This window comes from Poromitra crassiceps (assembly GCF_964638095.1).
Source record: "Poromitra crassiceps genome assembly, chromosome: 1".
NCBI lineage: Eukaryota > Metazoa > Chordata > Actinopteri > Beryciformes > Melamphaidae > Poromitra > Poromitra crassiceps.
Window position 1 is genome coordinate 16,542,397 of NC_139623.1, and position 24,602 is coordinate 16,566,998.

The 24,602-nt window shown below is 43.5% G+C and overlaps 1 protein-coding gene across 1 annotated transcript; it reads left to right on the top strand.

Moving 5' to 3' along the window:
- The first annotated feature begins 1,319 nt into the window (after positions 1–1,319).
- On the top strand, positions 1,320–24,102 carry casp2 (caspase 2, apoptosis-related cysteine peptidase). The gene is made up of 11 exons (XM_083642518.1): positions 1,320–1,450; positions 4,298–4,457; positions 4,604–4,774; positions 5,574–5,643; positions 6,126–6,217; positions 7,267–7,449; positions 10,604–10,732; positions 10,815–10,905; positions 16,989–17,177; positions 20,440–20,549; positions 21,945–24,102. The coding sequence occupies exons 2-11, from the start codon at positions 4,308–4,310 to the stop codon at positions 22,077–22,079; spliced, it is 1,320 nt and encodes a 439-aa protein (XP_083498644.1). The 5' UTR covers positions 1,320–1,450; positions 4,298–4,307; the 3' UTR covers positions 22,080–24,102.
- Positions 24,103–24,602: the final 500 nt, after the last annotated feature.

Here is a 24,602-nt window from a genome sequence, read left to right on the forward strand (position 1 = left end):
CAGGCAGGCAGACAGACAGACAGACAGACAGACAGACAGACATGCTGACAGACAGACAGACAGACAGACAGACAGACAGACAGACAGACAGACAGACAGACAGACAGGCAGGCAGGCAGCAAAAAGTGGCTCATGGTCACAGGTGCACTCTGATAGATATAAACAGATAGGCCGCTTCATCTATCGATCGCCATGCTCTCTAATAAACACTTGTGGTGGGTTCTCAGATGGGCTGAGGGTAAAGATAGACCTGGAAATAAAGAAAGAATAGGATGAAACATTTTCTCCTGGACCTTGTTACCCTTTGAGTCAGTAAGAATCATCAATTATTGACAGTACAGTGAGCACACACAGTGAGGGTGAGGAGCAAGACAGCGGGGGGAGTAGGCCCGAGGATAGGTGGAGCGATAGAGAGAGAGAGGGGGCGGGGGGGGGTAGCCTGTTAGATGTTACAAATTAGTTGGATGTATTATAGGATAATAAAACCTTTTTATGGCACATGATCTGTCACACAGATTCACATTCATGCAAATCTCATTTCAATCCTCTTCTAGTTATGTTGTCCACCAGTGTTGGGGGTAACTCATTACAAAAGTAACATATTACATCTAATATATTACTTTTAGCAGTAACTCTGTAATATAACTTATTACCAATAGGATTTCAGTAATATTATACCAGTTACTTTATCAAGTAACACAAGTTACAAATTGAGTTAAAAAATATTTATCAAAGCACATATTTAAATAAAGATACAATAATTTCCTAATCAAATTGTGTGTTTTTATGCAAATAACCACTATAGATGACAATAACAAAGGAAAAGGATAACATTTTGGACGGTTTACACTGACTTCAAGACAGTTTCAATTATTTTTCGGGATGGTTCCGGGAAGGCGATGTCATTCTGCTACTGCTGTCATTTTGTTGAAAGTAATGCAAAAGTAGTGTAATAAGTAACAAGTTGCTCTACAGTAATATTATATATATATATATATAGTAATATTGTAAAGTAACTTTTCAAATGAAAGTAACTTGTAATATGTAGTATAGGTCTATTACATTTTTAAAGTAACTTGCCCAACACTGTTGTCCACTATTGGAGGATTGTTTGTGCCTATCTTCCTAATGCTTCTTATCAATTGGTTATTTACACAGAAAACATTCAAATTCAAAATGCACTCGAATAGTGTTTTACAGTCAGTGACAAGCAGCCTGTTGAATCGCGATTTGAAACGTCACTCAAAATCCTCATACTCTCATTGGCTCGGATCCAAAACAATGACTTTTGTAACCCCGCCTTTGCCACTACCAGTCCCCACCATGCTGCGGAAGTTTGGTCAGGCTGGGGGATGTTGTTATTCGTTTGCGCGAATTACGAGTGAAATGCATTGAAGTTGTTACCACATTTATCTGGTCGGTTTGGTGTACAGTTGCAGAAGCCCGCTAAGTAAGTAAGCGAAGTACGCTAAGTTTGTAAGGCGATACATTTCAATATGTTAACTTCATGCAGGATACAAAAATAGCATTCATACGTTAGCTCGCTAATGCTAGCTAGTTAGCATTACTAGTAACGATTAACCTAGCTAATTAGCTAACCAGCGTTTCACTGCGAGTATAACGTTACAAAATATGTTGCGCATGGGTGGTATTTTGATTTTCTAAACTGTAGCGTTAATTTAACGCTAACCTTACCCAAGTACAGCCAGGTTCCCAGACTAATCGGTTGGTTATCGCTGTGCATACACCTGGATTTGTATTGCTAAGCTGACAGCGATAGCTTTAGTTGAAGGTTGATTTGGTACCGTGAAAAAAGTGTTTTATTTTATACGATTTCATAGGTAACTTGATGATGATGTCTGGCTAGTAGCTAACAATCATTGTTAGCTTGACACATTGTCAATATGTCTGTTTGAGTGTAGCCCACTGGTCTGTCGCTATCAAGGATAACCACCAGTGCATTGTGTAGAAAGACTTGATCAGAATCAGAAAAAACTTGATTGATCCCCGAGGGGAAATTGAGTCGTGCTACATTTGCTCACACTTCTCTGGTAAGGAAAATTATAAACATAGAGACATTATAAGATGCATAGGATTCGACCATAAAAACAATACAATTTGAGTTAGGTAGCCAATATACAATATCTACAATCCTTATCAAGTACCATTGTGTAAAAAGTGAAATATGTGAGGTACATAATATTATTATATACAGCAGCGTGAGCAATAGTAATAATAAAGAGTAAGGTGCATTCGGTCCAGTCAGTAAAATGAACATCAGTAACAGTGTGGATTATTGCACAAATTGCAGTATTTAGCAGTTATTGTACATCGATTTAGTTTTTCTTATTTGTAAATGGGTGGAGTGAGTCAACGGCTATATTATTGACCGACTCAGTGCCTGACGATCTGAGGGAGGAGTTAAAGAGAATTCCTGTTTTTTACACCCCAGACCTTATTTCCAGCTTAAAATATGATGATCTACTCACCCAAATAACTTTGGTTTCATTCTGATCCCCCTAGAAGATATTCAGATCCGAGTAGTCCTGGAACTGGCCAAAATAAGCGTAAATGGGGCATACGTCGTTCACACTGTAAATAACGTTTTCTGTCACGTCGTGGTTCATTATGGTTGTTATATAATTATGAGAACATGAATTAGCTATGTAATGACCCTCCATGCTGCCGCCGACAGCATGCTCTGTTTGCTGTCCGAGTGTCCATCACATAGAACACCTCCTGCTTTATCTCCCGCTGTTGTTTGTAATCGATATATGGCCTTATTCCATACGAGCGGCAATTGAATTGAATCGTGCATAATCTTGAAATCAGATCATATCTATATGCTAAGCAGGCTGCTAAGCTACACAAAAAAACAGACGGAGTCAACTCTGACCTGCCCCGGATGTGCTTCAGAAGAAGAAGCGAGAAGCGCTTCTGTTTGGTAACAGAAGAAGCAATAGAAGAGTTCCGACATCTCCATTCACTCCAATGGACCAGTTTTTTTCCAGGAAGTAGAAAGTGGAACTCTTCAGTAAAAAAAGCAGCACTGTCAAGTTGCATCAAAATAGACAGTGTTGTACTTTGAAAGGGTTTTTCATCCCTTGAAATGAATCAAATTGTACATTATCTGCTTTATTTTAGCATGCAAAAGTAGCGCGAGACCCATTCCTGGCTGTTCATTGGCTAATGATTCTTGCATTTTGGTCCTCCGCTGACGCCACTCTCTCTCTAGAGGACACTAAGAAGAAGAAGAGAACACCACAGAAGAAGAACATAAGCACATCCGGGGCAGGTCAGAGTTGACTGATCCCACTGTGACATCATCAGTGATGTCATAAATCCCACTGATGACATCATCAGTGATGTCATAAATCTGACATCATCAGTGATTCTGGTGTCATTGGCCACACAGCAGCCGAGTTGCGGGGAAGGCCGTGGCTGGGCTGCGAATGCGAGCTGCAGCCAGGAATCCAGCGCGCAAGATTCCTAGTATTTATATAACAACCATAATGAACCGCGACATGACAGAAAATACGTTATTTACAGTGTGCATGACGTATGCCCCATTTATGCCCATTTTGGCCAGTTCCAGGACTCTACTCGGATCTGAATATCTTCTAGGGGGATCAAAATGAAACCAAAGTTATTTGGGTGAGTAAAACATCATATTTTAAGCTGGAAATAAGGTCTGGGGTGTAAAAAACAGGAATTCCCCTTTAAAGAGTGTTTGATGGCCACAGGCAGGAATGACTTCCTATGGTGCATCTGGGTGGAATCAGTCTTGCACTGAAAGTGCTTCTGTGCTCAACCAGCTCATCATGGAGTGGGTGGGAGACGTTGTCCACGATAGAACGTAACTTGGACAACATCATCCTCTCTGACACTGTTGTCAGAGAGCCCAGCTCCATCCCTCAACTTCCTGCCTTGCGGATCAGTTTGTTGAGTCTGTTGCCGACAGCAAACAAGAAAGCACTGGCCAGTGTCCACCACAGACTCATAAAACATCCTCAACATTGTCCGACAGATGTTGAAGGACCTCAGCCTTCTCAGACAGTAGAAAGATGGCTTTGTCCCTTCTTGTAGAGGGCTTCAGTGTTCTTTGCCCAGTCCAGTTCATTGTCAATGTACACTCCCAGTCTCTTCCAAACAATTAACATTATGCTTATAGGTCGGTACAGGCAGGTGGTTGAGTTGTTGCTGGTATTGCCTGTCAGTTATTACAGGTAACTGCTGTGGTTTACTTTACTGTGTTGTATTGTGCATTTCATGAGTCTTATCTTGTGTCTGTGCCTAGTCTGAGCAAAATGTTGGAGTGTGGGATGCTGGAGCGGGACAGACTTGCTGTTCGGAAGCGCTCTGCAGTTCTCTGCAAACAAATGGTGGTGGACGAGTTACTCATTCAGTCGCTGCAGGCGGACGACATTCTTACTGAAAGCATGGCAGAAAGCATTCTGGTATGTGAAGAGCATTACTTGGATTTTCACTGATCAAGGCTGGACTCCTATGTTCCCTTTACCCATTCACAAAATTAGATTGACAGTAAGACGTTTTTGTTGGTGACCTTCCACTGTTTTTTATCTGATCCCCTTCTCTACTCCAGGCTGAGCCGACTTCTCAGAAGCGTAGCTGGCGTTTGCTCTTCCTCCTACCAAAGCGGGGCCCCAGAGCCTTTAGCAGCTTCTGCTCAGCTCTCCAAGACACTGAGCAGCAGCACCTGTGTGCCCTGCTCACACAGTCACCAGAGAAAGATGGCCGAGAGAGGCATGGAGAGGTGAGGATACACATCATTAAACATCATCACACACACAGCAGAAGGGTGTGTACTACTAGTTCATACCAGTCAGACTTATTGTAGTCCTTAGACTTTTTTTGCTCAGAGTTTTCAGCCTGAGGCAGAGCCAGAGAGAGAGGCAGGCCGACTTTTCTTGCAGACACCAGAGAAGAAAAGAGAGCTCAATGGAGAGTATGTAATGCTTCAGCCAGGACTACTGTTGACATTATTGTGGTCCGTTTTCCCATCAAACTGAGATTGAACAAAACCTATTATCACAAGAAATTTCTGTCATTAAAAATGTGTTATGTCAAAAGATTTCAAAATCATTTTGAATATCAAAAATTGACAGCCTTATTCCACATACTCCAAGATGGAGGGGGGAAAAGACACATCTGATATGCTTCAGTTGCATCGTTGCATGTCGGTCCTCCACAGACTGCCTCAGTAAACAGAGTGAGGCGAGCCCAGTCCAAGGCTCAGATGTCGCTCAGAGAGCCGGTTCCAGACAGCGAAGAGAGAGAGACAAAGAGAGAAAGAAGAGGAAGAAAAGAGGAAGAGACAAGGAGACAGATGTGAGAATCACAAACCATATCCCATGTTAGATAGCCAGATGGCCTGCTGAGGTAATTAGATGCCCCGCAGTAGTCCCCAGGAGTGAAGTTATGAATGAATGAAATGTTATGTTTCCACTGCAAACAACAGCCAGCACAAAATAGATCAATCTACTTTTATTTGCCATACCCCAGATTATCTATTGTATTTAATAGTTTGTGCATGCCATGATTTAACATTTCAGAGGTTTGTGGACTCTTCCCTGCCACTTCCCACACAAGAGGTTATTGCTGCTAAGAGAGCAAGGACACATGGTGAGTGGTATTGCAGTGTGGCCTGCACTCAAGATCAAACCAGATTTTGTTCACAATATTTTTCTGTTTCTATGGAGACTCGGGGTGGGGTCTGGGAAAATGTTTGATTTGTGCACACTGGTCTGCGTATATACTTTTACATTAAAAACTGTTTAGCCTATTCAATGTTACAGTGCAGTTACAGAAACAGTTTAGTCTGTGGGCTGTGTTTTTTACATAACCTTATCTACACTGAGAGAAGTGGAAGTGTTGTCGGTCTGGCAGTTGTTGTTAGCACTTGCGTGCAACACGCCCTGGCAGTGACTCACTCAGAGCTTTGCACAAAGGTTGTTGTCATACCTCCAGTAGCAGCAGTACACAATGAGCTGCAAAATAATATACATTTAAGTGTAATTGGAACATGCCGAGATTAACAGTGATTGTTTGTGTGTGTGTGTGTGTGTGTGTGTGTGTGTGTCCGTGCGTCCGTGCGTGTGCTACAGAGTCCTTGGAGATGAGTCTAGATGCAGATAGTCCCATCACCACTCCTGTGCTTCCCTGCACTGGTGACTTCTACCTCTCTCACAGCCAGCAGGTGAAACTCTACCTCAGTCTACCTACCAGGTCAAATAAACGGGTTTGCAGAGGAATATTTGGTTATTATTTGCCTGTGGTCTAATGAAGAAATCAGTGCATTTAATGTCATGCTGCCTGTTTCTGTAAAATTCTAAAACACTGATGTACTGTAGTTGGCTGCCCATTTTCACATAATAGTTTTTTTTTTATCACTACAGTGTTGGATTTCTTTTTTTTATCAATTATTTTCAACAGGGGCAAGACATCTGCCTGTTCATGAGAAGCTGCATGTCTTAGATGTTTGAGCGCATATGAGGCATGCTATGGCATGAAAATACATAGCAGAGATTATATCAATTTGTAATGCTGATAATAAGAAGCACATGATTTGTGACAAGCTGCGAACAGTGTGCCACTAAATTGACTGATTTGACTCACTCAGCATTAGAAGCTGGGATCTCTGGCATGGCAAACCAATACCTTAGCATGAAGCTAAACTCAAAGTGATGCAGCAGTCAGGCTTATGTCCTGCAGCAGTCAGGCTTATGTCCTGCAGCAGTCAGGCTTATGTCCTGCAGCAGTCAGGCTTATGTCCTGATGCAGCAGTCAGGCTTATGTCCTGCAGCAGTCAGGCTTATGTCCTGCAGCAGTCAGGCTTATGTCCTGCAATAGCTTGTTTGCAACTGTGATTCTAATTACGTCAAAAAGCAATTTGGCGGTCATGAAGCGATAAGCAGAATGGATTCGATGGAGGAAAGCCCATACTGTGCAGTAAGGTTTTTTGGAACTGACAGAGTGACTTTTAAACTAACTACTTGTTGCAGCTCAAATTAATCAATTTTACTTGCAGAGCTTTTTAAGGTACTTCAAGACAAATTAATCACAAAAAACAGCTTCATAATGAAAATCAATAGCAAAGAAATTAAGCCTCTTAAAAACATAGCAATGTAATTTTATTGTGTTTCCATCAGTTTATTCTCGTCACTTTCTCATACATGTCCTCATGTTTTTTCTTTATTTCTCTACCTTGCTTGTCATTTTTCTCTCTTCTTCACTCCCCCACTCCAGTCTTACAGAATGGGTTCATCCCCGCGTGGCTTTGCCTTGGTCATCAGTAATGTGACCTTTGACCCTTGTGCTGCCCCAGACCTCGACCCTAGGAAAGGAGGCGAGGTGGATGAGGAGGTCCTCAGGAAGGTCTTCACAGAGCTGGACTATCTAGTCACTGTCCACAGAGACCTCACTGCTCAGGTAACACAGGCAGAGGTTAAAGCAATATTTGCAGGAGTCAATAAACACGTTTTTTTTTTTTTTTTTTTTTTTTCCAGCAACAGAAAGAGAATTACCGAGTGCTCACTAGCCTCCAGGTGGATGCAAGGTGCTTTTGAAGTTAAATAACAACTTGAAAAACCAGGAATAAGGTTATAATGCCTTTAATATAATTTAGGGCATATCAAAGTGTTAAAAGTCCAAAAACAAGAACGCAGACTGGTTTCGACCACGCAGGGTCTTAGTCAGCCCTGATGCAGAAACCGGTCGGCCAGGGGGTTCCCTAAGCACCGGTCACCGGAGATTTCTCCGCCTAGTGGCCTCTGTTTGACAGGCTGCTTTATAGAATTTTTGGGGGGTTGAGGCAGGCTGCATTAATTGCGCGAACCAGTAACACACACACAGACACACACACTAGAGATGCGCAGATGAGCTTTTATGCTATCCTAACCTGCGTGTATGCATGAACCATCCACCCGCCATGAATCCAAATTATTTCCTACTATTGATAGATCTGCGCCCGCCGTGCACCCGACATTTCACGCTATAAAGGAGCAAGTCTCGCATGGGGGAGACGAACTTGCTGCCGTCAATGCAATCGCTGCAGTAAGCAACACACTTCTCTCAGATGAGCTCGAGACAGCTGACAGACAGCTCCAACTCAGCTCCAATTTATAGAGTTTATTCACAGCATAGAAATGTTCTCACAACACAAACAAACCGAAACAAGCCGCATGGAATTCGATCACAAGTGCAAACCATAATGAATGCGATAGCGGACTGTGCGCAATTGACGAAGTCTGGAAGAAATGGAAAGCTCTTTGGACGCATCAGCTTTTAAAAACCCGCCGACAGGCGGAGGTCCTGCACCCAAAACGTCCATTTACAGAACATATCGATCGATATTTTTTTAGAAGATTCCCTCGCATTACAGGACTGAACGGCATTGACAGCACAGAGCTGTCAGTCCCAGCTGAAGTGAAAGACTTTCCCAGCGCAGATCAAGATGAGACAGCTGTCAGTATGAGTACGCCTTGTAAAAGTTACACCCAGGCGCAACGCATACAGGGCTTAAGACAACATGGTGCACTAGTCATAAAATTCAGTAAGTCGTAACTTTGAGTTCTAAGTCGGACGTAACGTTACACGTAGGCGTACGCCCAGCTGGTGCTCTTGGCTGCTGGTGACATCATTGACCACCAAGAATCCCATCGACGTTTAGCGCGTGGCTATCCTTTGGGGTCCTTGCTATCCCACAATAGGTGGCTAGCAATGTGCCTGATCAAAAATGAAGCTTAATATATGTTCATAGACTAGAGAATGTTTTCTTTGTTCTAACAAATGTACATTGCCTGTTTGTGTTTTGCAATATGGATATTGTTTTATTTATAATTAAATTGAGCATTAGGCCTTTATAAGAATGTTTATTTGTATTATTTCAATTGTCACGCTCATGGATACATATTTGAGGTTTGTTTATTAATTGGGGGAAAAGGACCACTGGAACAAACGCCGCGAACATGATCCGGCTACTTTTTCAATCTGACTGGCTACTCAAAAGTTTGGGGAACTCCCTGCGGCGTTCTTGTTTTTTTTACTTAGAAAAAAAAAAAAATTATATATAGATATGCCCTAAATGATATTGAAGGCATGGGTACTGCGTTAGCCATTGTGGTTGAAAGTAGTACTTTTTCTTCTCCTTCCGTTTCATCATCAATCAGAATAAACTGGCCTGATCCGAATTAAATTCATTCCGTTTGAGAGCGGTGGTATGATCCTCCTTTTATAATCCAGTCGATGGATAACATTTCATCATGTAAACACTCGTTCCAATCGCTTTCTTTATCTCACCTCTTTCTTAACGTCAATCATGTTATTAAATTATCTATGTAAATTTAGTTTAGTTATGACGAACTCTGGAATAGAGTATATTAGAGAATAGGGGTAGGACTAGACAAGCATCTGCTTCTTCCTATTCCTTTTTGGACATGACCATTTGATTATTATTATTATTATTATTATTTTTTTTGTCTGTTTTTAATTCTTATTTTATTTTATTATATGTGTACATGTATATTTCCTTTTTTTAATGTTCAAAATACATTTTCATTCATTCATTCATTCATTCATGTTGCCTTTTCCCCCCCAGGAGGATTCAAATGGATGTGCTTGTTATTAACCCGGGGTGCTCAGCCTTGATGCTCAGCCCGTTTTTATATAAAGCCTTGACTCCGCCTCTGCGGACCCGTTTCGGTCAAAATTACAAAAAAAATACAATAAAAGATTATCTATTTTGTCAGCCACTCTTCATGGAAGAGAAACTTAATGTTCAGATTAAAATATTTTGCAAATATCAAGTCTCGAGTCACTGTCAATCTTTACATCAATGCAAAATGAGGGTATGCAAATCTCATTAATTAGCCTATTTTATTATTATTTTTGGGTGGATTTTTGCCATTATTCAATAGGGCAGTATACAGTATATAGACAGGAAAGCAGGGAGAGAGAGGGGGAGGACATGCAGCAAATTACCGCAGGTCGCATTCAAACCTGGGTCGCTGTGGGAAGGACCATGCTGTACACAAAAAAAGTCTGACCAAATCATGTGGTGGTGTGACCAACTGAGAAAGTTGATAACAGTGAAAAAGTTTGTCTAGAGCCCTGACTTGTACTTAAGAATGCCTGGTGACCTATCTTTAGAAAGGGTGCTCATGATTTATTGTTTGGCATGTCAGTTTATCCCAGTTCCCATGTTCTTACAAACTGCTGTCTGAAGAGCCGCCTCCAGGTTTCCTTGTAGGGTGTGATAACGTCACAAAGCATACAAACTTTACATTTTAAACGGTTAGCTTATGTTGTTATTCACAGCAGCTTGCAAGGAGTGTGCAGGTTAGTGTCAATGTCGTCCTCAAACACACTTCAGCAGGACAATTGGCTATTGATGGGCACATTGGCTGTCAGGGGTGTTGATCCAGTGACGTTTGAATTCCAGGGCAGTCTCTGTAACCACTAGGGCAGCTTGGCAGCCCTTTCAAAATGTGTTGGAAAAGCAACTAGGGAAACAGAAATGTTGAAGGTCTTTTGCCATGTGCTTATCTCTGTTAACTTATCTCTCCCTCACTCTTTTTTTGGGTAGGGCATGCGGGCATGCATTGAGCAGTTTTGCCGACGGCCAGACCACCGGACAGTAGACAGCTGTGTGGTGTGTCTGCTCTCCCATGGAGTGGAAGGAGCTATTTATGGCACAGATGGACAGTTGCTGCAGGTGAGTTTGTTTGTTTGTGTGTGCATGTTTACTGCAAGGATAAAGATTCTGAGATTTCATTCTGTCCCTTGGTCATTTTCAGCTGGACTGGGTGTTTGAGAACTTTGACAACGCCCACTGTCCGCTGCTGCAGAACAAACCCAAGATGTTTTTCATCCAGGCCTGCAGAGGAGGTAAGGCTCTGCCCGGTTGCATAAAACCACTTAAGCTAAGGTTCCCCTTAAATGTTCATCAATGTAACCCTTCATTCATTCATTCATTCTTTGTTCTTTTGATATGATCAAAACCTGTGTGTTTGGCGGGTACGGTGGTGCAGTGGTAAGCGCTGTCGCCTCACAGCTCGAAGGTCCTGGGTTCGATTCCCACCTGGGACGCTGTGAACGCTGAAGGAATGCGTGCCCGTCCGCATGTCCTCGAGTGCCCACCGCCCGGGTGGGGTCGTCAAAAGGGCCTTTCTGTGTGGAGTTTGCATGTTCTCCCCGTGCCTCCCGGGGGTTTCCTTCATATAGGAACTCCCTTCACCAAAACATGCAATATCCTGGTTGCTAATGTGGTTCCTCCTCTGGTCGTTAAGGGCGCCTGTTCGGAGGGAGGGGAACTGGTTGGAATAGCGTGAACCTCCCACGTGCTATGTCCTACCGGTGAAGCTTCCCCTGTCAGGTGAAAAGAAGCAGCTGGCTAACTGCCCATGTCTCGGAGGAAGCATGGAGCCAGTTTCGGCTCTCCCCAGATCGGCAGAGGGTGGAGTAGCAACCAGGATAAATAAATTAAATTAGCACTAAAGGGGGATAAAAATGGGTTAAAAAAATGGGAGGGGGGGTATATAAAAAACAAAAACAAAACTGTGTGTTTGGAACGATGTGTCGGGTCAGAAGCTGAAGGAGTTCCTACTTAGAAAGTTGTATTCTTTATGCAAAGTCACTTAAGTCAGAGGTTTTCAAAGTGGGAGGCGGGCCTCCCCAGGGGCGCTTCAAGCAGTTTCCTGGGAGGCTCAGTGAATGGAAGTGAAAAAAACATTACATTATTAAAAGGAGATCACATAGAATAGCCTAAATGCATGTGGCTTGGTTAAAGAGATAGTTCAGAGTCGAGATACAGTACTAGTTTTAGGGAATTGGACAGTTTTTCCTACTTTCCCAAAGTCAGAAACAAACAAATGCCTTCAGACAGGCCTTTTTATGTATTCGGTGTAGTCTCTGAAGTATGTCAAACAGCAACATCAGGCTATCTTGGCTCAATTGTTGAGTATCTATCCACCTTATTTTTGAATGCCCCACTGTAAAATAATTGTGGGTACAAGGTCCGGTTTAACGTGACTTGATTGTTGCAGCTTGCCATTTCCTAAAACGGTATTCTACTTGATTTGAAAACTCTGCAGGCAAGATGGCCGCCTATACTCCCTTGTACCCTGGCTCAATTCCTAGCCCATAAACTAACATAACTTGGCCAATAAGTATGTAACATACCAAATAAAACAAACAGTAATGTCTTTATTTGATGTAGAATGCAGAGGACATGTAACTGTTTCTTAAAGCCCCATTCAGCAACTTTTCCAAGTTTTGCTATTGGAGAAACTGCGCCCTCTGGGTGCACTAGTATCGATATCGATATCGCAGTTCAAAGTCAACAAAACACAGCGCCAGAAAGCTCTATGTACATGTTGTGACATCGGGTACTCACCACGTGATGAAATAATAATCCATAGTTATGTGAAACGTCATTTTCGTAGCAAATCCGCATCGAGTTACTTCCTTGTTTCCAGGAACACAACGCTCCCACTGTAGAGCGCATGCGCGCATCTTGCCTCCGGGACGCAGGCACCAAACTGCTTAGTCCCAAGAGAGGCCTTTGGAGGGCGGTGTGTGACCAATAGAGGTGACATTCTCCCTGTTACAAGTCACTCTACCATCCTCAATGACTAAAAAGCTGTTATACTAAGGTGAAAAAGTTACTGATTGGGGCTTTAAACTCGCGTTCCAGGAATATTGTATTTACTGCGCTGCTCTAAAATAACGTTACTGGCACGCACCTCAAAGAGCCTGTTCGCTTTGCGCCAGAACACAATCGATTTGAGGGTGGAACATGCCAGGATTGGCCAACGCCAGTGCCCAGAACTGTCAAATCAAATCATCGACAGAGACGCTATGGCCCGCCTCCCAGTATTTTCAGTGTATCAGAGATAGATAGATAGAGAACATGATAAATATAGCCACATTATAAACAACAAACTAATGCTGGTGATCCGTATGGAAACAGTGTTACTCGAAATGGTTAAAAGTTATATCAATTTGGTCATTCAGTGGTGTTCTACTGCCATGTAACATAGCTAGCTAACCGCTAACATTAGCCACAGTAGGTGATTACACATGATGCATTGCGCTCTTAAAGGAATATTTATCGACAAGATTTTTGCCAAGCTGGACCTGATTAGTGATTTGCTCCGTTCGCCTGCAGCTTTGGGAGGATTACACCGGAAGAAGCACCCATAGGCATCATGGCAGCTAGAAATAAGGTGGATAGGATCAAATAATACATTGGTTCCCAAACTGTGGTCCCTGCCTGGTGGAGAATTGCAAAAAATATATTTATTTATTTATGTATGTATGTATGTATGTATGTATGTATGTATGTATGTATGTATTTATTTATTTATTTATTTAGGAATTTATTTAGTTATTACAGACAACATTTTTTACATATACACAGTAACCCTGAGGAGTAGCCGGATTCGGCCATTTGTCGGAAATAATGCAATATTCTGGAAATATCACAAATATTAAAGGAGAATTTCGGTTTTTTCGAACCTGGAGCCATCTCCTGCCATTAATTATGATTTGTTCACTCACCCGGCGATCCCCGCGGCGTATCTGGGCGTCCTAGCGTTGTTTTGATATCAATAGCGTCCAAGTCAGTCGTAAAGTGGAGTTGATTTGGGGCCAAGTGTGAGCCTGTATTTCCTGCATCTAAATAGCTATTTTTCTTCCCTTTTTCGCCAAATATCGCCATAATCTGATTCTTCTTCGTTATTTCGAATCCCACATAGGTTACGCCAAACCCCACATAGGTTACGCTAAAACCACGACCGCAAAGCGTCCTGCCTGTATTTGGCCAGTCGACAGGAAAGTATCGCGGGACTTCACGAGACTTGGTGACCTAGATCACGTTTGAGGTAATTTGATCCCTGTGCACTCCAGGAAACAGCCTGGGGTGAAATAACACTCTGCTGGATGTTGACGGATCAGATTATGGCGATATTTGGCGAAAAAGGGAAGAAAAATAGCTATTTAGATGCAGGAAATACAGGCTCACACTTGGCCCCAAATCAACTCCACTTTACGACTGACTTGGACGCTATTGATATCAAAACAACGCTAGGACGCCCAGATACGCCGCGGGGATCGCCGGGTGAGTGGACAAATCATAATTAATGGCAGGAGATGGCTCCAGGTTCGAAAAAACCGAAATTCTCCTTTAAGTTTTATTTTCAGAGGCTGTAGCAGGCTCAGTTTTAAAGCTAGATAAGTTTCTTGTATCATATGAAATTATAAGACCTGTCCTACTCCTAAGGCATCGATTGGTACCATGTCATGCTAGCTTTTTTAACCATTGTATGTTGTTATTGAGCCTTTCTGATGCCATTGCATGGTTAAATCAGCTAATTTTATTTTCTGGTGGGGGGGGGGGGGTGGGGGGGGGGGTATATACGCAGTGGAAGTGGTCCCTGGGAAATTTGGTTTGGTACATAATGGTACTTGGTTGGAAAAGTTTGGGAACCCCTTGAAATAATAATAATCGTAATCCCATAGGCATCCAGGAAATTAGCGAGGGGGGCTCGTTTTTCCAAGCTTTGTCTGGGAGGAGGCCCACAGTCTCAGACTTTGAAAACCCCTGACTTAAGTAGTTACAGATCTCATATTGACAGCAAAATGTGTATATTTGTCAGCCAAATGTAACAGGTGAGTGATTATAAGTTATAACCATACTGACAAAGCTATGAACAAATTCATAACCATAATATGCCATTCTATTCAGTTGGAAACTCATGTTAAGCTGATTGATCAAAGCGATTCATTATGATATAAAGACCATGTGCTTGCAGTCAAACCTGACAATGGCACATTTGCAGCCTTGAGGAGAAAGCATATGTTTAGGGACAGCACAGATATCTGAGAGCGATGAATGGGTCTTGATGACACACTTTAGATGTCCTGGATCTCTGCAACACCCTGGAGCAGGAGAACAAAACGGAGCCAGCCTGTCCCTCCACATGTCCAGGTGCTGTCTGTTCTTGCCTTCCCGGCCACTGGGACATTCCATAGCTTATCACAGCTACACGCTCCCAAATGTGCTGGATGGCATCATTCAGCTGGCACCATAGTATTCCCGTATTGGGAATAAAGCAGACTGGAATAAATAGAGATTTCCATCCTATTGGTAGCCTACCAAACACCATCAGAGAAATAGAGTGAATGTGGATCTTCAAAGCATACTCTCCAAAAGTCTTTCCTTATTTGAATCACAGTGACACTCCATAGGCATGTGATTACTCTGTAACAACAACCTAAACCTAATGTGTATTCCTGTTGGCTAGTTATATTAACCAGGATCAACTAGTTTGTCTCTAGTTACTAGTGGACCCGGCTAGGGGTGCTCTTTACACTTCCTGAAAGATTATCTACTAATAAAAAGAGGTGTGTGTGTGTGTGTGTGTGTGTGTGTGTGTGTGTGTGTGTGTGTGTGTGTGTGTGTGTAGAATTTTGTTTGGCCACAGCTATGGCGTTTTAGGTGTGACCGGGCTGAAACTTTCAGGAAGGGTAAAGAGCACCCCTGCGGGTGACCTGACGGAGCCAGATCTTTTTTAATTGGGTAATTGCCCACGGGTCCACTAGTGTATAGAATTGGTGATGTCACTCAATGATGATGTCATCAGTGATGATGTCATCATTGCTTGAGTGACATCACATCATCATTAGGTAATTAGGGCAGTAATTATGGCAATTAATCTGCCCTAATTAACTAATTAAAAATCCGGCTCCGTTAGGTCACCCGCAGGGGTGCTCTACACTTCCTGAAAGATTCAGCCCGATTGCACGTAAAATGGCACAGCTGTGGCCGAACACAATTGTGCTCACAGACAGACACTTCACATTCTTATAATAAGATGCACTATGCCTCACACCCCCGATGAACCCCCAGATCCTCCAGGAGCAATCATATCATTATTGTCATACGCGCACTCACACAGATGCATTGAAAGTCCGTTGGATGCTTGGATGCTGCGAGCGTATTAGCTCCTGTCAAGAGCAATCAAATCAACATGATACAGATAGCCTAAGATCTAAGCTCACCCTCTGATGGAATGCAGCCAATATCCAACTCTGCTGATCACTGACATCAGTCTGAGCCATTATGCCCCCAATCCTTTGGTCCAAATCGGCAGCTCAATGGTGCCCTTTCCCCCACACAGCATCCGCAATTTTGTTGCCAGGCATTTTTTCATCGCTGTCACTCCACTGCTTACACTTTTGAAAATTACATATTTTCCTTTTTGCACCAACTCCTGACAACAAACTTTCTATTGGGTCCCTTCACCACAGTTTCTCCACCCTTCCATTAGTCTTTTCTATTTGCACATGACTCTTAAGTCAGCATACCTTTCATTGTGTTTGCAGGATGTCTGCTAGTCAACATCCACGCGCATCCAATTTATGAACAATTGACATTCATGATCAGATGCGCCTGAAGGCATTGTGCATGTTTCCTGAATCCCACATTGGTTATTCATAGGCTCCTTTCTCAAGAATAAAAGTAATAATAACAATTCAAAAGCTGCAAGCAGCCTCGACTGGTATTCATAGTACAGCGAGGGAGAGGCCCGTGTCCCACTTTGAAAACCTCTGGTCTATAATAACATTAATAATAATAAAGTTATGTGAATGAGGCACTCTGACTTTTTCTTAATGTAACTTGTACAATCATTTTCAAAGAATAAGAAAAACAAATCGAATGAATCTGGCTAGCATTAAATACCCGGAATAATTAGAAACAACCTTTCAGCTTTTTCTCAGCTTTTGATTTACCACAGAGTTACAGAAATTCAATATAACCCCCTGAGTTGGACATCAACATCAGTGTACAGCAAGAACCTATCTTGGATTTGGTCATAAGCACAACATTTTGCACAAGAGCTTGTTATAAAAGAGAAACTGATGTAAGAGTTTAGCTTTAAACATTCTCACTGTCCTCTGTCTTCCAGAGGAGATGGACTGTGGAGTGGAGCAGGCAGATGGGCCAGAGAGGACCTGCTCCCCCAGTTGTGAGCAGCGGGACGCAGGAAGGGAAGGAGAGGGGGATGCAGACTCCAGACAAAGAGGGGAGATGGGGAAGCCCAGGATTAAACTGCCCCAGCGCTCTGACATGATCTGTGGCTTTGCGTCACTCAAAGGTCAGAGACTTTGCGAGTTTCATGTCCTTTCCCATACTGGGGTGGATTTGTGTATGAATTGTGCAACTGTGTACAGGTGTAACCGAGGTGAATCAGCGCGGATTCCTCGTGAGTCCCGAGTGGTAGCGAGTGGATTGGTTAAACTCACTCCCCACGTATAAAGGCATGTTAATCAGCTCCGCCAAGGGAGCTAGCTCTCTTGGCGTTGCGGTTAACATGTCGGACTCCCAAACCGAAGGTCGGTGGTTCGTATCCCACCCCTGGAGAAGCCCTTAACATGGGTTGCTGCAAGTACCACCTACACAACGCCGTTACATTGGTGCCGTGACCCGGATGCCCAGTGGGTGTGGAGTGAGTTTAAGGGGGTGAGTGTAACCGAGGTGAATCAGCACGGATTCCTCGTGAGTCCCGAGTGGTAGCGAGTGGATTGGTTAAACTCACTCCCCAGTATAAAGGCATCAGCTCCGCCAAGGGAGCTAGCTCTCTTGGCGTTGCGGTTAACATGTCGGACTCCCAAGTCGAAGGTCGGCGGTTCGTATCCCACCCCTGGACAAGCCCTAAACATGGGTTGCTGCAAGTACCACCTACACAACGCCGTTACACAGGGATGCAAACTAGTCACCTTTAGGTGACAGTCACATTTTTGATCCCAAAATAGGGCACTTAATTGAAATTAAATCCAATTTGCCTCAAATGGCGACTTGGACTCAAGAATGAACTAATGGCGGAGGCATAAATCCGCGGTGCGGCGTTCTAGTTAATGAATTAGCTGGGATTCCCGTCTTTCTGAGGCGTTCCCTTTCAGACAGACGTCGATTCGGGTCTATGACTACCTCCAGTGGCGGAACGAAAGGCTAAAAAAAATCCGCACCACTCCGCATTAGTGACTTTCACACCGGAGGCGAGGCTTACTAAGGTCCCTTTCACATATAAGCTGTTTGGTCCGCTTTAAAGGGATACACCACTTTTTTTAAGTTTAGCTCATTTGCCACATCCCCCCCACATAGCCAAGATACCCCCTGCCTTTACCGGCATTGTCCAAGCAGTATACAGTGAGCTACAGTTGTGAAGTTAGTAATTATCACCATAGAATGGAGGCCAATGGTATCGCTGTAAAAAATCCACTAAAACACACATCTCACGGCGCTGAAATACATGTTGTGCTTCGGGGAGTCACCACACGATGAAATATCAATCCAAAATGCACATAGCGGTGTTTTTGGAAGGAAAATAGACAGCCGGCACTGATCTCACACAGTGCCTCAAAGCACCATGGAAACCAATGTAACCAAAACAAAGGACAACTACGATAACTACTAATCATGGCGGACTTCGTGAGAGAGGATGATGACGATTACTACTGGACAAACCAAGACCCTGAACCTTATCTATTTGAACCAGAATATACTGAGAAAGAACTACAGGCTTTAGAAGCAGAGCGGGCAAGACGAGAGGCTGAGGCAGCCGAACAGCCGAGGGGAGAGAACGAACCGGGATGGACTGGTGGTGTAGATGTGGAGCATGCCGGCTGTCTATTTTCCTTCCAAAAACACTGCTATGTGCATTTTGCATTGATATTTCATTGTGTGGTGAGTCCCTGAAGCACAACATGTATTTCAGCGCCGTGAGATGTGTGTTTTAGCGGATTTTTAACAGCGATACCATTGGCCTCCATTCTATCGCAATAATTACTAACTTCACGACTGTATCTCACTGTATACTGCTTGGACAATGCCGGTAAAGGCAGGGGGTATCTTGGCTATGTGGGGGGGATGTGGCAAATGAGCTAAACTTTAAAAAAAAAGTGGTATATCCCTTTAACCGCGCCAGAGTTTGTTTACTCGGATAGTGTGCTTAGTTTGGGGTGGTGTGAAAGCGCAAACGAACTCTGTTGCGGAACAAACAAGCAAACTCTGGTCCGCTTAAAAACGTGGGTCTCGGTTCATTTGCAAGTGAACTCTAGCGCGGTTCATTTGTGGTGTGAAAGCAAACAGAACCAAACACAAGAGCAAATATAGGAAAGGCAGTGCATCATGAGTAGAAGACTGTAGAAGGAAGCAAAACACTGCGGCGCGCACATGGGTCAGTGCGCAATGCGCTGCCTCCCTCGTCTCTGCAGAATGATGTTGGACCCAACAGCTCGCTGCCTCATCTGCTGCCTGCTCTTATTGTAAAATATTTATTTGATAGTAACACCAAAGTAAAACCAGAAATCCCAAGATTGCATGAAGGATGATGTTTCTCTATGGGTTGTGTTTCGCGGATTCACTTGTGTGCAGTCAGCCCTCCAAGGGCAAGGCAGCAGAAGTGGAGAGATTTCCCCTCTATATTCTGTCCAATAGACGAGTGACCGTTTCGACCACGTGACATTGTTCAGAAAGTTTGGTGCGCTCGGCAAATTGCATGTGTGAAAGCGAACCGGCCCAAATGAAAAATTAAACAATGTTGCAACTTCACCGCACCGAGTCCACCAGCTTATATGCGAAAGCAACCTAATTCCGCAACATTTACCGCTTTCACAGCCTGTATGAATGTTTCAGCCTGTATGAATGGGGCTTGAGCTTCACTGTGCAGGATGATGTCTGTGCAGAGTTTGACACTAGAAGGCTGTTTCCACAATCTTCTGCTGAAAGTGGAAAGTTTCTCAGAGCTCACTGAAAAGGCCCTTTTCAACAAGGAAGATTCGTGACATCATGAATCTTGGAGCCAATCCCTGTCCAGTATTCAGCAGTTAACCTCAACACATTCTCACTCCCAACTCGTCATATACAGCAGCTCGGTCAGGAATCCTTGTTGTCACTTTGTCATGAGTGAGAATGTGTTATTGCAAAGCCTGTGTTGTATGCTGTGATTGGCTAGTTATGTTCTAGATAACCCTGATTGGTTGCTTTGGAGTTTTAAATGAGGAAGAAGGAGGGGAAGTCATTTTAAGGATTTTAACAAGATCATTTAACCTTTTTTGTGGGTGGGAAACCATCAGACACAAATGATTATTCAAAGCAGAGTATTGTATATACATCTTGAAACATGACTTTAGGGGGTCTTTAAATGATAGAGCTATACTCTACCACTGCAGGCATATTTCTGTCTTCTTCGTTTTCTTTTGTAAATAACAGCTCAGTTGTCATTTTAACTGTCCAAATTCCCTTTTTAGTTGTCAGTCTGTTTTCTCAGTTATGCAAATCCCAGACCCAGGAGAGGGTCTGTTATCCTGCATCTCATGCATCCCCATGTAATGTTTGATGATCTCTTCCATCTCAAGGCACAGCAGCCATGAGGAACACCAAGAGAGGATCCTGGTTTATCCAAGAAATTAACACAGCACTCCGCCTCCGTGCCAGAGACACACACCTCGCTGACATCCTGGTGCAGGTAACTAAAGGTCCCTCACACACACGCACACACACACACACACACACACACACACACACACACACACACACACATGCACACACACACACACACACACACACACACACACACACACACACACGTGACAACATAGAATGTACTTTCTGTTAGTGCTGCACGATGGATATATATATGCGATTATTCTGGACAATACTGCGATTGCGATATAATAAACACATAGTATCATGCGTCTAGACTTGCTTGGAAATGCACAGATTACTGCTGATTTTGAAATGTGTATTTTTCAACGCAAACATACAGATTAGATTAGCATAAAAATACAAAACAAAAAAGTACAGTACTGTTTTCAGTGCCAGTAAAAAGGGTTGCAAATGTTTTCTTTATTTAAATTGGAGGCTTATGCGGTTATATAAGGCTGACATTGTGATTGCGATTATGGCCCATTTCCACCGCTGGTATCAACGCGGCCCCGCCCAGCTCGTCTCGCTTTTTTGTCTCATTCCACCGATCAAAAACGGGGACAGCCCGGGTTGTATTGGGGTCGAGTCGTGCTACTTTTCGTACCTGCCTCGTCGAGGTTCTATTCTGTGAACCCGGGTTCATACGGTGACGTGAAAACATTGTAGACGACTGATTGGCCAGGCAGAATCGTGTTTACTCTGTCTATCCTACTGACTGTCAATGCAATGCTGCATACCAGTTTAGTGGGGTTTACCTTCTCTTCTGTTATGCTTTTCCATCAGTCTTTTGTGTTGCTGCCTTCGCCTCTGGTGAAATAAAATCGTGGCGGTGGTTTCAATTGTCCAAAAGTCTGCTGCTCAGGATGCGCTTGTAGTTGAGTGCTGCGTCGGCTCCGCTAGGCCGCAGGCGGGGCTCTGGTGAAGCCGCGGTCTTGCCTGGTGAGGCCACCGGGGTAGAGGCTTCACTCTAGCGCAACCCCCGTCCCTCGCGCCTGTCCCTCGCGCAGTGCATGTGAGTTTTGACTAACAACAAAGTGATATCCATTCTCCTGGCCGATTGTCACATTTGCCCATGTACAATGTAGGTCATTTAGAGGCACCAGTATTTCATAAACAGTTTAAAAGTTCTGTGTATGGATTTAATTGTAACGTTATGTTATAGCCTACTTCGGAATATGGGCGGAGGGCAGATATGCGGTCGCTATGACGACCAGGTGTGGGCGGGGGCAGATGACCAGCGGTGGAAGCAAAACGTCCATCGGGTTGAAACAAGTAGAGCCGAGTGGTGACGGGCTGTGCAGGGCTGTAAAATGTGGTGGAAATGAGCCATTAGATTCATTGTGCAGCACTACTTGTTTATTTTTTAATAACATTTTTTAAGGCATTACATTCACTTAATTTTCTCTTCCCCTCATTTTCTCCTGCCTGTCTCCAGGTGAACGGGCGTATCAAGGAGAGGGAGGGATACGCCCCCGGCACCGCCCACCATCGCTGCAAAGAGATGTCCGAGTTCACCAGCTCTCTGTGCAAAGACCTCTACCTGTTCCCCAAGTACCACCCCCAGTATTGACAGGCAAACATGCACACACGCATACACACGCATACACACACACACACACACACACACACACACACACACACACACACACACACCATTCCTTGCATTCAAGACCCTCCTCATTACAGCCACACACTCGTTCATTCCGCTCCAGACAGTAGTTACTGCCACACACTCACACATTCCCCTGTTACAACTCCACACAACTTGTATGCAAAGAGGATTTATTCCTTCACATTTGCTGTGCAAATGCTGCCTCCCCAAACCCCACACACACGTTCATTCAAACCCCACACACACGTTCATTCAAACCCCACACACACGTTCATTCAAACCCCACACACACGTTCATTCAAACCCCACACACACGTTCATTCACAGGCAAACCCCACACACACGTTCATTCACAGGCAAACCCCACACACACGTTCATTCAAACCCCACACACACGTTCATTCACAGGCAAACCCCACACACACGTTCATTCAAACCCCACACACACGTTCATTCAAACCCCACACACACGTTCATTCAAACCCCACACACACGTTCATTCAAACCCCACACACACGTTCATTCACAGGGATCTTGGAAAGGAAAAAGGAACAAGCTTATGTTAATCTACATGTACTTGTAAATGGGCAGTGTATTTGCATACAACTTGTTAGCTAAGCGTGGCCATGTGTTTCTATATCCATGCCAGCTATGGGGTTTAAAAGTTGATCCTTTTAAGTTAACTAACAGACAGAATCTTTTTTCGGGGTCTTTTGATTTCCTACAGCATCAGCTACTTTGACGTTTCAAGTGTTTCGAGTGTTTGAAAAAATATTTTGTACACAGATCTATTTTTGTTGCTTTATTTTGTATCAAATTGGTTTTTTAAGAATTTTAAGCCCATTCCCTTTGTTTGTACATAATGTTGATTTTAACTTGTGATCATGCCTTGTTGATTGGTATAGTGACAGGCAGGGGGCAGTATAGAACGATGAGGTTACTGCAGCAGAGGCAAATGCATTTCACCATCTCTCACAATATTTCCTGTAACTCTTGGGACTTCCAAATGACCTTTGTTGGCGTAATTGCAGTCAGCCATTATCTGACAGCTGTAGTCAGCCACCATGATGAGTTAACAGTCAAGTTATTTTTGCAAGTTTTGAACTGCTCCGGTTAGGAGTAGTTCACAATTATTTCTGGCATATCTTTTACCTCATGGAGAGGAACAACACATACGGGGCAGCTTCAGAGCAAAAATCTTGATACGTTTTTTTGTCCGTTATTTGGATTCACTTGGGGAAAATTCTGCTTTTTAACCTTTAATTGCAAGTTTTCAGCCATTTATAGCATGCACGTGTCTTTCCATATCAGTTGCGGTTCTGTAGAGCTGGCCCTCCCAGGGTGGTGGTCCGCCAGGGGAATGTGGTGCTACTTCTGGGGTCATGCACCTACAGTATGAACTGTGACCTTTATGCTAACTCTGACTCCTAGTATTTCTCCCTGTGTGGACCCCACACTTTTAGTTAATCCCCTTACTGTATTTTGTGTGAAGGTTGTTTTGCTGTATGGGATACAGTAAGGATAATACATGTGTCTTCCTAAAGTATAAATGATATGTTGTTTTCTACAGAACCTGTGTCATGTGAGAATGCTCTATTAGACCCATTTATGACCATGGAGGTGCATTTCTAGTATTGCTTTGACGGCCCCACACACACAGGAATGTATATTTCTCAAGACCACATGAGCACAAAAGCCCTGACCAGGCAAGTGTGTTTTGTTGTAGTTGAGAAAAGAAAATATGGTCAAAACAGTATTGATTGTTAACCCACCATCCATAAACAGAGATGTACTTATTGTGTGCGTGAAGTGAAGTGCTCCTGGTAGAGCTTACCTGCATCTTTTTTGCTCTCTCCTCCATTTTGATTGTAACCATTTGGGAGGTTAATGTAAAACCAAATATTGGAGCAGTATCAAGGAGTAACTCTCCTACAGTGTACGAAGTACTGAAGTGTCAGGTTCACTGCCAAGCTATGGTGAGGCCCAGTGTGTGTGTGGGGGGGGTGGGGGAGATTTTATTTCTGTCAATAACAATGACTGCCAAATGTTCTATACAATAAACGGCTCATGGTTTTTTAATCAAGCAAAACCTTTGTTTTTTCTTTTTAGCCGTGTGCCTGCACATGCAATCATGATGTGTGTATCTGGGTGCACGCATCACATGTTGGTTGGATTGTCCAGCGAGTGTGAGAAGTATGCATGCATGTTCCCCTCTGCATACTGCACTTGATTTGCTCCTCCTTGTTGCTGTGTTTGTGTTTGTGTGTGTTGTTCCCTGTGTACAGCTATGTTTGTGTGTGTTGTTCCCTGTGTGTTTGTGTGTGTTGTTCCCTGTGTACAGCTATGTTTGTGTGTGTTGTTCCCTGTGTGTTTGTGTGTGTTGTTCCCTGTGTACAGCTATGTTTGTGTGTGTTGTTCCCTGTGTGTTTGTGTGTGTTGTTCCCTGTGTACAGCTATGTTTGTGTGTGTTGTTCCCTGTGT

Excerpts from the sequence above, each read along its gene's own strand:
- casp2 (XM_083642518.1), top strand. The coding sequence starts at position 4,308 with ATGTTGGAGTGTGGGATGCTGGAGCGGGACAGACTTGCTGTTCGGAAG. Across the intron at positions 10,906-16,988 it reads CATCCAGGCCTGCAGAGGAG|AGGAGATGGACTGTGGAGTG; the intron begins GTAAGGCTCTGC and ends TCTGTCTTCCAG. Across the intron at positions 17,178-20,439 it reads TGGCTTTGCGTCACTCAAAG|GCACAGCAGCCATGAGGAAC; the intron begins GTCAGAGACTTT and ends TTCCATCTCAAG.